Source organism: Penicillium verrucosum (genome assembly GCF_028828655.1).
Source record: "Penicillium verrucosum strain IBT 35672 chromosome Unknown utg000004l_segment0_segment0, whole genome shotgun sequence".
NCBI lineage: Eukaryota > Fungi > Ascomycota > Eurotiomycetes > Eurotiales > Aspergillaceae > Penicillium > Penicillium verrucosum.
The window spans coordinates 1,672,326-1,689,254 of NW_026643213.1; the positions used below are offsets into that span (position 1 = coordinate 1,672,326).

The following is a 16,929-nucleotide window of genomic DNA, read 5'->3' on the forward strand; positions in this document are numbered from 1 at the left end:
GTCAACTTCATGACGTTCAATGCCAAGCCTATTATAAGCGCGCGGCAGCGCCAAGCCGATATAAGCGACAAACACGCGACCTCTAAGCTTCGTCCCTGGAATTGGCTTCATTGGAAGTCCAATTTGATTCCACGATGTTGCCTTTACCTATTCTGCGAAGGTGCGCCTTGTCGCATTGCCGTTATTCTCTACCTGCAACAACACCTATTTGTCTCGATTTCCTCGTGCCGTCAACATCTAAGCATGGCCAATGTAGGCAGGCTTCAACTACCGCCGGCACCTCCGGTGCCTCCAAACCTCTATATGTTCTTAGCAAAGAGCAGCGAGAATTCATGGACAGTGCCCTACGAGTGAATCAGGCCGGTGAGCTTGCCGCAACGCTGATCTATAAAGCGCAAACACCTCAGATCGTCCGCTCATACCCGCACCTCCGACCCTTGATGAAACACATGTACGACCAGGAAGAAGGACACCTCAAGACTTTCAATCACCTCATCGCCAAACACCAGATCCGACCGACCGCCATGTATCCGGCATGGGAGGTGGCTGCCACATTCTTGGGTTGGTCGACTGCGGCACTGGGTCGCGAAGCTGCGATGGCGTGCACCGAAGCCGTGGAGACTGAAATCGGATCACACTACAACGACCAAGTAAGAGAGATTCTCTCTTGGGAGGCAGATGCCAAAAGGCGAGGGGAGGAGCTGGATGAGGAGCTTAAAGAAATGTTGGCGACATTCCGGAGAATTCGTGACGAGGAACTAGAACATCTCGACCATGCCGTGGCCAACGACTCAAAGGAGGCGAAGCCCTACGATCCGCTCGTTGATGTCATCCGTCTTGGATGCAGGACCGCTATCAAGATCAGCGAGAAGATTTGATATCACAATTTGGCGGGACGCATGTGCCGGGGTTGCGCCACCATTTAGATATTCTGCTGCCATCCAGGACTGTATGTACTATACGACTACTCATCTCGATATTCCTAGCCATATTTTAACATTGTATATTCTAATTTGATTCATGTGCCCGATCTAATCTATCTCTCATCGCAGGGTATCAAGGTTCATGGTCTCTGACTTTTATTCCCCGGTGGTGTGGCCAGCACCATTCACTCAAGAGTCAATGGGGTTTTGCTCCAAGTATTCCACAAAGTTTTGGGAAAATCGGACAGCCTGTTGGTACACCTCCTCGAAGCCATTAGCGCCCCCATAGTAAGGATCCTTAACCACCTCACCGCTGCCAATGCGATCGTGCAGTTTTCCACCCTTGCCGAAATCACCAAACAACCGCACCTCGGCAACCTTCGTTTCAGCCCCGTATGCACCGATGGCAGCATCGACGTGCGAACGCGTACTCCTCGAGCTTTGCTTGGTATCGGTCTTCCTCTGCAGCGTCGCAATGACCGACTCGCGCACATCCTGCAGGTCGCGGAGATTCGACTTGTCCATAGCGAGCAGGTAGTCAAATGTGAGGAAGTCTTCCCTTGTCACTTTGCGGGCAGCATGCTCGTAATCGGTGATTTTGTGGCGGCGCAGAGTAGACATGGTGCGGGAGTCGGGCGGCTCGAGGCTGTGGTAGGCGGCTGTACCGGCGGAGTCGATCTCACCGACGGAAGGGTGAGCGCCGGCCAGGTTGCGGAAGACTCCTTCAGCCATCGGGGAACGACCTAGACTAGATTAGTATATCGCAATGGTGGAGAAAAACCGAGTATGACGAACAGATGTTTCCCAGGCAGACAAATAACACCTTGGCGGGGCGCGCGTTCGAGTTGGAAGCCATAGTGGGGTAGCGGGGGGATCACCAAGGAATCTATATGTGATTTTTCAGGATATGCAGAGCTAGGAAGTAAGTGACACAATAGTACTCCGTAATGGACAATAATATATGTTGTACAAGGAAGGCCCTGGTTCGAGTTTGACGATGCTAGGCGGGGAGGGAGGGGGGTTATCCATCCGGCCCTAAGTTGTGGTCTCCACCAGTCTTGGAGAGTTGGAGAGATATCTTCACTTGCATTAGTTACCCCATACGAAGGACGTGTTGTACATATGTCATAAACCAGAAGAAAGTAGGAACAAAGAAAAAAAACTAAAAGATGTGCAGAATAAGGTACAAACTTAGCATATTGAAGCTAGAGGTAGATCACCCTATTCATAGTAGGAATAGGCAGCTGTTTTTAGTCAAAAGAAAAAGAAGAAGAAGAAAAAAAAAAAAAAAAAGCAGACTCCAATGACTTCAGATTCTAAAAAAAGAAACAGGAGATGAGTTAGTGACTCCGTACTTGGTAGAATAGGCTGCCACTGGTTGTCCACTGGCGAAGTGAACTTGGTTAGGGCTGAGATAATGGATGAGCCACACATATGATAAGCCCAATGTGGCTGAGTTCCAGTCAGTTGGCCCAGTAACACGATCGTCTGTGGAAGTGGAGTTTCTCCTCTTAACATCAACCCGTGGCTCAAAGGTTTCAGGACTTCCAGGAGTCTTTGGTTACTGCAATATCATTGGAGCTTTTTGTTCCGAAGCATTTGAAGATTCTGCTCTCTCTTTTTTCTAAGGAACTGTACCTTACATCTCTATACAACAGGCCTAATCAGTGGGTGAAGAGATCTCCACAAGGCAGTGCGGAGCAGCACAGACACTTGTGATTCGTCCCCATATCCACCATTATCGTTGCCAGGAATTGAAAGGCCTCGTAAACAACAGAGGGGGCAATCTTCATTTTATTCCACATTTTTCTTTTGATCACTGTTCTTCTTCACCCTCGGCACCGTTGTGTAACACCCTCTCCTTATATCGAATTTCGCTTGCAACCCTTCTTCATATCTGAAACGACGCCGAGAACTCGGATCCGTTAATCGGACTAGTGATCTCTCCCGCTGACGCTTAATATTCCACTCCGCGCTCCTGGCGCAATCTCCAACAACCCCTGCTACAAACTTGGGGCGGGATAATCTGAACTCGATCCCAAGGCTCCTCAATTATGGCCTACAATCGTGTGGGCGCTGGTACGTACTCCTCTAGCCTTATTGGACTCCACCTTCCTCTCACTCTTTTCATATTTCCCGCGCATTCTCCATCTCTCTGAAACTGCTCAAATCAGTGCTGGTCATTGATTCAATGGTCTCAGTACAATTTGCGCCGTCAAATTATTGCCATTCAGGCTTTCATCAAATACTCTTTTACATCTAAAAACTAACCATGTCACGAAAAGACCCGTTCGGAGACGAGCATACCTCGCCTATCTTGAATCCCTCCCATCTTACGGGATACAGCAATCGCACTCCTTCCCCCGGGCGACCACTGGAGCATGGCTACCAGCTCTCCGACAACCCGTATGGGCCCCAGTCACATCTTCCCATGCCATCCAGTGATCGCTTGGCCGAACAACCCACTGTGAGTATTACGAGACCACAGCGAAACATGCTGTGTGGGAATGAATACTGACAATCTACCTTGGAAACAGTACTCCGTCGAGAATGTTGATCACTCTTATGGCCATCATGACGCATATGACGCACACCATCCTTATCCTGGCCAAGAGTACGCGGTCGACCCTGAAGCCCATCACGACGCCTACTACACCCAACCCTACCAGCCTACACATACCCCACATGATGATTATGACCTAGGCCAGTACCCAGAGGGAGGACACACTCCCTTTGAAGTTGATCAGCCTATGCTGCAACCGGGCGCAAACCCCTTCGGGCCGGACCCGTATACTGAGTTCCAGGACGAACCGGTCCCGACGCCCAGCCCAGCGCCCATTCGCCGTTGGAAGACGGTGAAAGAAGTTCAACTTTTCAACGGCAACCTCGTCCTCGATTGTCCCATTGCGCCGAGACTACTCAGTCAAGTACCCCACGCAGAGCCACCAGGTCGCGATGAATTCACGCACATGCGATATTCGGCAGCGACATGCGATCCCGCCGATTTCTTCGAGGAGCGATTTACCCTCCGCCAGAAGCTTTTCGCAAAGCCTCGCAACACCGAACTCTTCATCGCCGTGACCATGTACAATGAAGATGACTTCCTCTTTGCGCGCACCATGTCCGGTGTGTTCAAGAACATTGATCACATGTGTTCCCGCACAAGCAGCAAAACGTGGGGTAAGGATTCGTGGAAGAAGATTGTAGTCTGTATCATTAGCGACGGTCGTGCCAAGATCAACCCTCGGACGCGCGCTGTGCTGGCAGGTCTGGGTGTCTATCAGGACGGCATTGCGAAGCAACAAGTCAACGGAAAGGACGTTACCGCGCACATCTACGAGTACACTACTCAAGTTGGGTTGGAGGTGAAGGGCACTCAAGTGCATCTGAAGCCTCGATCTGGTCCTCCTGTGCAGCTGATTTTCTGTTTAAAGGAAAAGAATCAGAAGAAAATCAACTCTCATAGATGGTTCTTCCAAGCCTTCGGTCGTGTTTTGGACCCCAACATTTGTGTCCTCTTGGATGCGGGTACAAAACCTGGCAAAGACTCGATTTATCACCTCTGGAAGGCCTTCGATGTCGAACCCATGTGCGGTGGTGCATGTGGTGAGATCAAGGTCATGTTGTCTCACGGCAAAAAATTGCTGAACCCGCTGGTGGCTGGTCAAAATTTCGAGTACAAGCTCAGCAACATTCTCGATAAACCACTTGAGTCTTCATTCGGTTTCATTACTGTGCTGCCTGGTGCGTTCTCCGCCTACCGGTTCGTCGCACTTCAAAACGACAAGAACGGCCAAGGTCCACTCGAGCGGTACTTCCTCGGCGAGAAGATGCACGGTGCCAATGCCGGTATCTTCACAGCCAACATGTACTTGGCTGAGGATCGAATTCTGTGTTTCGAGATTGTCTCCAAGCGGAAGTGCCGATGGCTCCTTCAGTACGTTAAGTCGTCGACTGGTGAAACCGATGTGCCTGATCAGATGGCCGAGTTCATTCTCCAGCGTCGTCGCTGGCTGAATGGCAGTTTCTTCGCTGCAGTTTACGCCATTACCCACTTCTACCAGATCTTCCGCAGTGACCACAGCTTCATTCGCAAGTTTATGTTGATGATTGAATTCGTCTATCAAACAATCGCGATGATTTTCGCGTGGTTCGGAATTGTACGATTCCCTCCCCTTCACCATTACTTTTTTTTTTATCTATACTAACGCCTTGCGCAGGGTAACTTCTTCTTGGTTTTCCACATCTTGACATCATACTTGGGCTCGGATGAGCTACTGGGTACTGCTGGTAAGGTTCTAGGTATTGTCTTTGAATGGCTATACCTGGCAACTCTTGTTACGTGCTTCGTTTTAGCTCTTGGTAATCGACCCGGCGGATCCAACAAGTTCTATATGACCATGGTCTATTTCTGGATCGTAATCATGATATACCTTGCATTCGCTGCCATTTTCGTCACGGTTAAATCGATCCAAGCAGAGGCGGCCTCGAACACTTTTTCGGTCAGCCAACTATTCACCAACAAGACGTTCTTTTCCATTATCGTCTCCCTTGGATCGACCTATGTCATGTGGTTCGTTGCCTCGTTCATCTTCCTGGACCCATGGCACATGTTCACCAGTGTAAGTTATCCTGTGGACCTAATTTTGGCGAGTCTTCTAACACCCTCCAGTTCATTCAATACATTTTGCTCACGCCTACCTACATCAACGTCCTCAACATCTACGCGTTCTGCAACACCCACGATATCACATGGGGTACCAAGGGAGATGACAAGGCCGAGAAACTGCCCTCTGCGCACCTTAAGCCCGGCGGTAAGGTCGACGTCAACATTCCTCAAGACGATGGCGATCTGAACGCGCAGTATGAGGCGGAGTTGGCCAAGTTCGCCATCAAGCCCCCTAAGGAGGTTCAGATCGTTCCCGAGGAAGAGAAGCAAGCCGACTACTACAAGGGATTCCGCAGTGCTGTCGTGCTCGCCTGGGTATTCTGCAACTTTGCTCTTGGTGCCGTTGTTCTGAGCGCTGCCGGTTTGGAAACCTTCGAGAACAAATCCCACGAGGAGGCGCAGACCGAACGCTCCATGATCTACATGGAAGTTGTTCTCTGGAGTGTTGCTGGTCTGTCAATGTTCAAGTTTATGGGCGCAATGTGGTACATGGTTGTTCGTATGGTGAGTTATCTTCCTTGCATTACTATTTTTGTCGCATACTAACATTTACATTCTAGTTCCGTGGCGTTTGATTTAGTGTACTTTTAAGCATGATGATTATGTTCTCTTGCACCAGCAGAGATGCTATGTTTTCATATATCCCCCCTGATTTTATCCGGATTTGGATTTGGTTACAATACCACGGCGGGCCCGGTCTGGTACGCAAATGGAAATGGAAAATGTAATGCGTTTGATGACTTGCCTGCGATATCCCTCTCGTCCTTTGTGACACGCGGAATGATATGATATCGTGATTTCTCTAGTTTTTGTCTTTTTTTTATCGTTCGATCTGGTACATCCTTTGCATGTGCTTGCCTTTGCATATGTATACTTGGGCTGATGATTTTTGTGTTTCTCATGTGGGCTGGGAATTTGTGTACTGTATCTATAGATATGGAGGAGTATTGATTATTCCACGAACTTTGTGTCCGAAACATCATAAGAACTGTGTAGTCGAGACTTGATTATACGAAGTTTCAAGGAATAAGTGAATGTAGTGCCATTTCTATCACTTGTGAAATTTCCTCGGAGGTTCCAAACAAGTTACATTGCTCTATTAAGTGTCTAGCATGCACCAAATATATCGACACCATATAAATTAGCCCTAATCCCAAATCGAATCAACTTCAAGAAACCTGGTTCTTAGAATGCACACATAACGCAATCCCTCCAAGTACCAAGCCCATGCCCAACCAGGTCTGCCTCGCAATCACCTTCCGCTCAACATACCACTCTCCAAGAACAGTAAACAAGAACGCACTCGAGTTCGCAAGCGGCACAGTCAAAGAGAGTTCTACAAAGCAACCAGTTAGCAATCCCACACCTCAAACCCACAACATCACCAATAACTCCAAGGAATGACACATACCATGTTTCCCAACAAGCAAAAAGAACCAAATACTCCCCGTGAGATTGATAACCAAGGGAATTGCATACGCAGGCGTGCGAAGTAGATTAACAACCGTCCAGAAAACACTAACAATCTTCGTCCGCAGCCACGACTGCTTCACAGACGTCCCACGTCTCCACGCCGGCGTGGGTATATCATCCCGGTCCTGGTCCTCATCTGCGCCGTCTTCCCTATCGTCCGCAGTATCGCGACTAGCACTCTGTCCAGCAATTCCACTATCCAGTCCCGTATCCGCGCCCGCTGTCTTCGCTTTCCGCTTCACATCACTGCTGCTCGTACTCCGTCGTCGCACGCCTTCCTCGTCGTCGGAGTCGCGGTGTTCGTTCTCCCGAGAGAGCAATTCCTGTCCCTCAACGGCATCTGTGAACCCGGTTTCTGGTGACCCTTGGGAGCGTCCTCGCGTGTTTGATTCGTTTGCTTGCTTCTCTTGTCGGGCGTTGAAGTCTGCTGCTGCGCGGCGGATAAAGGGGGTTGTGAAGCCCCATGCGACGCCGACGAGTAGGAAGGAGAGAACGTAGCTGAAGACGGAGGGTTCGGCTTCAGCGGGGATGCCGGTGTCGGGATCCATGTTGGTATTTTGGGACCTTGGGGGTTGTCGGACGATTCGCGGTGTTACGGTCCTGACGGCCCTGACGTTGGTGTAACCTATGGGTCATTGGTCTGTGCGTTACTGATACGACAGATAAGGTTCGTTCTGAGTATCCTCCGATCTATAAAATTGATCCTCCTGAGATAAAAGAATAATTAGCCAAGCAGTGGCACATGTATTATATATTCTTACAAACAAGCCAAGCCCAATTTCAATTGTCTTTAAAACAAATAAACGGATTCATCAGTTAATTACCCACCACCCACAAGCCCACAAGGATACCACACAAGAAAAGAATCAAGTAACAAAAAAATTGCTCTCAGTAGGTCAATTGCGAGCCTCCGATCAAGCTTGCCCGGCCGCCACAGAGGGTGTCGCCAGATCCGATGGATGATTCACATCATCAAGACCGATTCATCACAGAGCAAAAAAAAAAAAAAAAAAGAAAAAATAACCCACCACCCGCCTTCTCCCTCGAAACCCACTTCACCAGAGTCCACAGCACCAGAAAATCAGTTCCCTTTTATCCGTTGCTTAAGCGAACGCCGAGGCTTGAGAAGACGAACGCCCACTGTGTCCGAGAAAAGAGTCCTGGTGTGCTTCCTACTCTGATGTGCTCAAACGGTCGCCCGTGCAGCATCCCCACTACTTCTCTCACCAGTAACAGACAATTCCTCCTCTTTATGGATCCTCACTGGCATCTTGAACCGTGGCAGCCCGCTGCCCTTCCTCCTTCAGTGCTGCTCGTCGCAGGTGAGTCTGCTGTCGAAGCCCTTGTAAAGCTGCTCGTTGCAGGTGAGTCTGCTGTCGAAATCCTTGTAAAGTAACAATTTGGGAGAGAGAGGGAGAGAGAGAGAGAAAGTGAAAGAAAGAGAGAATTTATATGTTGGGGCAAACATCACAACTTCTGAATCGGGAAGGCACAATAGCTACATCCACAAACAGATCAAATGCCAATTCCTGGTCAATTATTGTCACATCAAAGCTACACTTAAGCCGAAACACCCCAATGAACAACCAGTTTACTTTATATATCTTAAAACTAGATCTCCTTGAGACACAGCAACAATAGCAAACACATCATCCAAGTCACATACTACAAGAAAATTGGGGATAAAATCCGAACAGACATCCAAATAGTGTATACTGGAAAGCGACTGATAATCACCCACTTCTAGGCTGACGGCCTGGTAGTGACATGATTAATGCCATTGTTCGGGGGTAGCGAGCATAGGTTTGAGGTTGCGGGTGGTACATTGGGTGCAGTGAAGTTCAAATTTGTATTACAGAGTGTCTAGTATGTGTATATGTATAGTCTATTAAATAAATATTTTCTCTTTGAGTAGTGCAGTGCAAGAGACGTAAAGTGACAAAATGTGAGAGATAAACGGCAAAGTCAGTGGATAGCCAAAAAGGCATTTGAAAGAACGGACAAAAAGATCAGAGAAAAATGACAAGGGAATATCGAATATAGACAAAGAATGACGAATATTAGCAAGAAAGGCAGTAACAAAGTTTAGTTGGCAGCCTTTGATTTCTTGCCAGGAATGAGCTTCATCACGGATTCCTTCATATCGGCACTGCTCCACCGCTTCACACGGACAAGGTAGTACATGAGAGTAGCAACGAAGATATTGAAACCAATGAAAGCCCACATGATGCCGAAGTTGCGCCACCTGTCGGAATAGGAGATACCGGCCGTGATCAGGTACTGGTCTGCGACTTCGAGAGAGCAGTAATTGCAATCACTCGTAGCCTCGGGGTTGAGCAGCTGACCACCCGCAGCGGTGATATACTTCATGAGGTACTCTCCGCAAGTCTGGCCAGAAGGAGGACTAAAGACAGATAGTTCGGCGGTTGAGCATACCACTTGACGATTGTGAAGCTGTGTGCCAGCCATGCCACCGATCCAGTATGTGAATGGCGAGACACGGTACATGAAGATCCAGAAGCCGGGGAGGGCAGATGGAGGCTGCATCACACCGCAGAACGTCAGAGACATCGCGAAGAGAAGAACAACTACTGCACTGGCGGTTGTTTCATCTGGGAGACCAGCAATGACCATGTGGGTGAAGGTGCTGGCATAGATGAAGAAGACAATGCAGAACAGGAGGACAGTTCCCTGGGTGGTCGAGTCGGGGATTCCAACGACAGCATAGAAGTAGGAGGCGTAGGTCAAGATACCCATGACGACCATGAAGGGGATCTCAACAACGACGTTTGCGATGAGGAAAGCCTTCCAGGAGTAGGATTTGCTAGGACGTTCACGCCCCTCGTAGAGCGATCGCTGGCTGACGAACACGGGCATGATCTGGTGAGATTAGTGTATGTTCACTTGCTTGAATTCTGGGTTCGAACATACCTGTTGCGACAATGACGAGAAGATTGTACAAATCATGAAGAGAGAGTAGATGACGGTCTGCATGCCTTGCAGTGACGTTTTGGCACCATAGAACGAGAAACCAATAAATAGACCAGACACAATTCCAAGTCCCCATTTTGCCAGAATGTAGGCTGGCATGCGCCAGTATTGCTGGAACACGCGGTATGTGACCTGGATTATTTGGAACCAGAATGGCATGGCAAATTCAGAGTGGCCTTGAGAGGAATCATCGACAGCAGAGGGCTCGCTTGCCTTTTCATTATGAATTCGCTCGAGCTCAGTCCGGACCTGCTTGCTTTCGTTGCTTTGCTTCCACACGTCGAACCAGTCCTGGCCCTGGTCGTTCTTACCGGCATTGACAATGCCAAGCATGTATTCAGCTGGGTTCTCGCTATCCGCGCACTTACGCGCACCGTTGGACTCGAAGTACTCGAGCATTGTGCTAGAGTTGTCTCCGACCGGACCAAAGTACACAGTCTTACCACCTCGGGCAAGGAACAGTAGTTGATCGAATTGCTGGAAGAGCATGGCGCTGGGTTGATGAATTGTGCAAAGAACTGCTTGGCCGTGCTCGGCAAGCTTGCGAAGGAATGAACAAATAGCCCAAGAGCTCTGAGAGTCAAGACCACTAAAACAGGGTTAGTATTTGAAAGGCATGAGAATTTGTTGGTTAGGGTACTTGCCTGGTAGGCTCATCCAAAAAGAGTAGCAGCTTGGGTTTGGCGGCTAATTCGACGCCGATGGTCAACAGCTTGCGCTGCTCGACATTCAGACCCTCACCAGGGACACCAACAATGGCTTCGGCGAATTCCTCCATCTTCAACATTTTGATCACATCCTCGACATAGTCGTACTTCTCCTTAACCGAGACGGAGGCTGGTTGACGCAACATAGCACTGAATCGCAGAGACTCACGCACAGTAGCAGTGTCGAGGTGAAGATCCTGCTGCTGAACATAACCTGTCTTTCGCTGGAAACTCTCATCAAGTTCACGGCCATTGACAAACATATCACCGGTGATAACACCCATCGATGTGCGGTGTGCCAATACATCAAGCAAAGTCGTCTTACCAGCGCCACTCACACCCATGAGTGCAGTGAGCGTTCCAGGCTTAACCCATCCGGAAACGTTATCCAAGAGACGACGTGGCTCGCCCTTAATCTCAATGTCATAGGACACATCACGCCAAGTGAAGGTATCTGTCTGAGCCTCCATAGCACCCATTCCCTTGTCCTCTGTACCCGCAGCAGGAGCTTTGGATGGCTCGGTACTTTCAACATCGGATCCAGACTTGAATTTGGCAGGCTCGTGACCGCGACGGAAGACCAGAGCTTCGGCAGTGCTTGTAGTAGCGGAGTTCAGCTCGCTTGCGATGAAGTAGATGAGCATGAAACCGACCAAGAAGGCCATCAGGATACCAAAGTTTCGCCAGACATGGCTGTAGCTGTAGGAGTAGTTCAGTTCAATATACCGGTCACCGCTGACAGTTCTAGAGCCTGCCACCGAACCAGCCGCAGTGCAACTGAATGCATCGCCTGATAGATCGGCGTATGAAGGAACATAGGATGAGCAAGGGAAGTCGCGACCATGGAACTCGTTGGCAATCAGGATCTCGAAGGCGTAGTAGATCGGATTGAGGTAATGAAGCCATTCGAACCACGGGTGCATAGATGGAACAGGGAGGACAAAACCGGTGTAAACAACGAGGATCAGAATCATGACACCTGCCAGACCCATGGCCTGTGAGATGGTTTTGGTGATAGCGGCTAATGTGCGGAAGACGGCACTCATGACGAACGTGATAATGAAAGTGATGAGGAAGTAGAGGAAAAAGTTCGATGGTTCCCGTTTCAGACCGGCCAGGAAGTATAGAATGATGTTGAACACGACAGACAATGCAAACTTTACTGGTATATCACTGAGTACACCAGCAATGGCTTCTGTGGCAGGATGATAAAAGGCAAAGGAGTTATGCTTTTCGACAATTGGGCGTTGTGAGTAGAGACTGTTGATTTCGGCCATTGCGGTGAGAGCATTGAGGAGGACAGCAAAGAACAGAGTTGCACCTTTGGACGTAAAGCCTGCAGTTGCATCCGGGGTCCCGTAGAAGACTGATCCGATGATCAGAGCCATGATGATATTAGTGACGATTGTAGAGATAGTTGCGGTAGCATCGTTCCAGAGTCGTTGATAGGCGCGAACGGTGTTGAGTTTGATTTGCATAGGAACACTGATGATGTATGGAGACTTGGGCCGGGTGTGTTTGGCCTGCGCGCCGCGCTTCCATTCCTGGAAATCAGCGACAGCGGGCACATCATGTCCCACAGGATTTTGTCCCTCATATTCAGCAGTTTCATTCAGCAATTGCTTGTATTCAGGCGACTTGAGCCATGCAGCTTCAAAGTCCTCAGGCGTACGGGGAACACGATTTTCCATGCCGGGCTTCGCTTGCCGCTCCTGAGCATTTGTAATCGAAGTGAGGAAATCTCCGGTGGTCTGTCGAGTCGGACAATCCCAGCCTTGGTGCTCAAAGTAGGACTTGGCTGCAGCAGCAGGACCGAAGAAGATTTGGCGACCTTCGTAAAGTACAATCACCTTGTCAAATACATCGTAGATGCTTTGACTTGCTTGATAAGCAGCAACCGCGTGACACGAGCCAGTGATATTAGCGGACAGGCGCAAAGCCTCGACAAACTTCAATGCCGTGGCGGAATCCAATCCTCGAGTAGAGTTGTCCCAGGCAGCGATTGGAGCATGGGCGAGGGCCATCTCTGCAATACTGACACGCTTTCGCTCACCACCCGAAACACCACGGATGAAATCGTCTCCGACGCGCGTGTTATATGTGTGACTCAGTCCGAAGACAGCCATGATGATCTGAGCCATGTATTTGGCGTATTCTATGCGCGACATATCTTGGAACCGATGAGCGGGAGTTCGTGTTGCAGCTGCAAACCCCAGAGTCTGACCGACGGTCAAATTAGGGAAATGTCTATCAACCTGTGTAATTCAAAGTTAGCAATATGTCTATTGGCAGTGTCGAAGGGTATATACCTCTTGGTTGTATACGAGTTCGCCCTTGAACTCTTTCATCATGCGAGGTTGAGGGACTCCTGGTGATTGTTAGTTGGATTGTAGAGTTGTGTTGGAGCGCGAGTCTTACCATTGTAATGGATGACACTCTCCTTATCCATATTCAAACCATGTAGCTCTCCAGTCATAGACTTCAGAAGTGTACTACAGCCGGCACCTGGTCGACCAAGCACAAGCAACAGCTCGCCACTTTTCAAAATACCATTGAAATCCTTGAGGATTCGCCTTTGGGGGAGTGTGATTGACGAATGATTTGAGGCAACCGAAAAGGGGCAGTCAGGGTGGATGTGACTGTCTCTTGGAACTGCAGCGCCGCGCCCGATCCATATATATTGAGGTTTTTGAAAACGACGTCCGATGTGTGTCCCGAGCGGCCATCTCGGCTCATATCATTGAAAGCTGCTTGGAGCCATTTTTGCAAATCGAACTTTCCGGATTGGGGATCGAGAGATGGGTCCTGTTGAGCGAGGACTGCCAGGGCATCTGTGGTTCCAGGGGTGGATTGTCGGCGAGACCGTTGAGTAGCTATTTTAGTGAGAGTCTCAACATCATCTTGATCGATGAATGCCATAGGAGAGTCGCCGAGAGTTGATGCATCTCCAGTATGAGGAGGCGTTGGTTCACGCTTTTCCCTCAGCTCCAGGGAGCTTGTGTCCGATGACATGGTGCCGAGCCAAGATATAATGGACCACGATCTCGGGGGGAAATTTAAGCGCACAGAGATGTTTGACGGAAATATTCGAAACCAAATTATTTATGGAAAATCAGTCCAAGGGGGGAGAGGGGTGATCAGGTATTTAAAGTCTGTGGTTATTTCCGTTTTTAGATGACATCCTACATTGTAATGGAACCGTGGATTGGGTCGGCGGTCGGAGCAATTGAAGAAAAATCCCGAGAAAAATAAATTAAAATATCAAAAATATTAAAAATATTAAAAAATATATATATATGTGGAGCTGGACCTTACTACGGAGTAGTATTCCTAGCGATGATTGGGTAAATGGACATTCAATTCGGATGAGCAATTTCGAGGCAAAAGGGAGCCTAGAGTTATCATAGTCATCATAGCCATCTTAGCCTTAAATTGCCCTACGCTCTCGGGCTTGACGCCATCAAACTCTGAATTTCTAAGCCTCGTGATGAGTCAGCGGATCTTTCTTGGACCCCAGGAGCCGGGAGGTCGGACCTGGGAGATCCCGAGCCCCCGGTCCACTTTTTGCTCGGCACCCGTGGACAAAAACCCTGCACAATCCCTGAAATAGATCCACCTTCTGTACATAACTAAGCACTAACTAGGTAATATTGGAATTTATGATCGGACCGCAAGGTGGCCAAGCCTATCAACACAGTAGAGCTTGCGACGTTTACGAGCACTCTGGAACCTTCTTACTCCACATGTGGGCCTTTTTTTCAGTTGTTCCTTAATTTCCCCCAATGATTACAACATACAAAATAATAATGAACACCTGAATTAATTATCAGATTACCTACATGCATCTACCTAGGTAAGACTCGGATGAAAATTCGGTCGAATTGAGTGGGGTATCGGCTCGGGAACAAACCGGTCCATTCTATAACTTTGAAACAAGTCCGAGATTCTAGATTCGATTACAATTCGTGATTCACTGGACCTCTTTTTGTACCCGAGAAGAGTTATACAACGCACCCTGATATGCCATATTTTGTGCATCTGAGAGCGTTAATATTTCACATCTAGTAGACCGCTATCCCGACATCCATCCATGGGTCTTGCATAATTCCTGCATTATGTATGTAGTAGGTACGGACTGTTGTCGAATGTGCCCTATAAACAAATACCGTTTTCGATCGATTAACTATCGATCTCGCAGTGACATTATCTACAGTACTTCGTACTAGTTACCAAATAAGTACTTGGTGGCACTTGGCAGACCCACTAACTAACCATGTAACTATTCACCCTTAGTCGCGATTATGCGATCACATGCTATCACATGCTTGAAGATCATTCTTTGTTTGTTTGATATGTTTGCTCTCACTTGGTAATATATATGGATGTTTGCATAGTTTGACGATGTGGGTTGGCTACATTCATGTACCTTCCCTACTCTCCCTACGATTTTGAAATGGCTGTGCTCTTTGTTTATAGAACTAACACATAACAAGCACATAACCTTGGAATACAGCAATTAAGTGATCAATTTTATTAGCTTGGATCCATAACAAAAGCCACGTGCAGGTTCTAATTATAAGGCTTGCGTTGTCAAACGGAGTCAATAACATGGGCTAAAATTGTGGATAGAGATCTTATGTAGTTATGTTGTAGCCGTGCCCAGCGCCCAACAACCGGGAACCGGTTGTTGGGGCGCCCCAGTAAACGCAAAATTCCCAGTAAACACAAATTCTATAAATTAAGTATCTTTTGTATGACTTACTGATACAAAAGGTACTTAATTTCTAGATTTATATAATATGCTTTTTCTCAGCCCTCAAACTAGCTAAAGTAATAGAAAGTATACAGATATATAGTACGAGTCTAGCTTAATTGATTTAATAGTAGTATTAATTATTAGTATTTAATATGGAGGAAGAATAATTGTTTAGAAATAGCACTACATAGAGTGTATAATGGTTAGATGCCTAGATAATTTCTTTATTTTAGTATACTTAGTATTCTTTATCGAAGTTTAGGAAACTAATATAGACTTACTTCATACTATCTATATCTCCTTATATTTGCCCTAACTGGTTCGATGGCTGAGAAAAAGTGTGTTATACTAACGGGGTACCTAAGTACCTTTTGTATTGGTAAGTCATATAAAAGATACTTATTTTCTAGATTTTGTGTTTACTGGGAATTTTGCGTTTACTGGGGCGCACCGACACCAGGGGACCTGGTGTGTTGGGCGCTTGGCACGGCTAGGGTTACATCTGTACAACATAAATCAAAATCAAATGGGGGAATAATACTTATGTAAATAGGATTCGTTAACTATTTATGCAAAAGTTATTCCTTCAACATCACCCCCACTAGAATTGAACTTGAGCGAGAAAGCAAACGCAGGTTGAAAAATCACCAGGACCGCCCGTGGCAACTATGTGACTAAGAGTTTATTGGGTTTGAGAATTGAGGACAGTATCCCCAGCAAACATGGAGTTAATAGATGTCTGTTAAGTGTGAAGCTAGTTGGAGTTGTAAACCAAGGCATCTTAATCTTAGGGTTACAGATGTGTGGTAAAAGTATTCCACTCCTTGCCATTGAAAGACTGCCGACACATTTCTATTCAACCCACCCTGTACAAAAAAGCAAATATCGCTCACTACGAGCCCACATCCTTAGTACAGCCCACGTCCTGATCTCTTATTGCTCTCATTATCTTCTGCATTGTGACATTCTTATCATCCGCCGTTTCCCCACATCATTTTCGATTTCCAAAGGATTCGTTTCTGTTCTTCCGTGGTACATGATTTGACTCTTTCATAACCACCCGATCCACAATTTGTGTCATTTTTTGAGCTTGCTGTCAAGAAGTTTGTAATCTGCATTCTCTTTGACCAATTCCTTGTTGATGTAGTCCACAGGCTTTGTGCAGTTTCGTCGACAGTAGCTGTTCCAACGAGCACGAGGAGGCAGAATACCTGAGTTGTTGGAAGAAAAATATTGAAGGATATCAGATAGGAAACGACTTGTTTGAAAACATTAAGTAACTTACTACTGGAACAGCTCAGCATTGTATATCTACAGAGAAAGGGGATGATCTACAGTGGCTTTATGACATCTTGCATATGCAGTACTTCCCCATTATACTGTCATATATTAGATGATCTGCAGTAATGA

General features: G+C 47.5%; 5 protein-coding genes across 5 annotated transcripts; 2 read left to right on the forward strand and 3 right to left on the reverse strand.

Annotated features, from left to right (window-relative positions):
- Nucleotides 1-134: 134 nt before the first annotated feature.
- Nucleotides 135-878, forward strand: N7516_010052 (demethoxyubiquinone hydroxylase family protein; the record flags this gene model as incomplete). The annotated part of the gene is made up of 1 exon (XM_057222771.1): nucleotides 135-878. One exon carries the CDS (start codon nucleotides 135-137, stop codon nucleotides 876-878), a length of 744 nt encoding a protein of 247 aa, XP_057069992.1.
- Nucleotides 879-1,112: 234 nt separating this feature from the next.
- Nucleotides 1,113-1,779, reverse strand: ltpA (tyrosine protein phosphatase LTP1; the record flags this gene model as incomplete). The annotated part of the gene is made up of 2 exons (XM_057222772.1): nucleotides 1,113-1,666; nucleotides 1,719-1,779. The coding sequence occupies 2 exons, from the start codon at nucleotides 1,777-1,779 to the stop codon at nucleotides 1,113-1,115; spliced, it is 615 nt and encodes a 204-aa protein (XP_057069993.1).
- Nucleotides 1,780-3,195: 1,416 nt separating this feature from the next.
- Nucleotides 3,196-6,167, forward strand: chsA (chitin synthase I; the record flags this gene model as incomplete). The annotated part of the gene is made up of 5 exons (XM_057222773.1): nucleotides 3,196-3,390; nucleotides 3,461-5,083; nucleotides 5,144-5,545; nucleotides 5,596-6,096; nucleotides 6,153-6,167. The coding sequence occupies 5 exons, from the start codon at nucleotides 3,196-3,198 to the stop codon at nucleotides 6,165-6,167; spliced, it is 2,736 nt and encodes a 911-aa protein (XP_057069994.1).
- Nucleotides 6,168-6,737: 570 nt separating this feature from the next.
- On the reverse strand, nucleotides 6,738-7,613 carry N7516_010055 (uncharacterized protein; the record flags this gene model as incomplete). The annotated part of the gene is made up of 2 exons (XM_057222774.1): nucleotides 6,738-6,928; nucleotides 7,004-7,613. 2 exons carry the CDS (start codon nucleotides 7,611-7,613, stop codon nucleotides 6,762-6,764), a joined length of 777 nt encoding a protein of 258 aa, XP_057069995.1. The 3' UTR covers nucleotides 6,738-6,761.
- Nucleotides 7,614-9,150: 1,537 nt separating this feature from the next.
- N7516_010056 (uncharacterized protein) lies at nucleotides 9,151-13,775 on the reverse strand (the record flags this gene model as incomplete). Its single annotated transcript, XM_057222775.1, has 6 exons — nucleotides 9,151-9,945; nucleotides 9,997-10,645; nucleotides 10,701-13,018; nucleotides 13,073-13,131; nucleotides 13,182-13,336; nucleotides 13,375-13,775. The coding sequence occupies 6 exons, from the start codon at nucleotides 13,773-13,775 to the stop codon at nucleotides 9,151-9,153; spliced, it is 4,377 nt and encodes a 1,458-aa protein (XP_057069996.1).
- Between the last annotated feature and the right edge of the window lie 3,154 nt (nucleotides 13,776-16,929).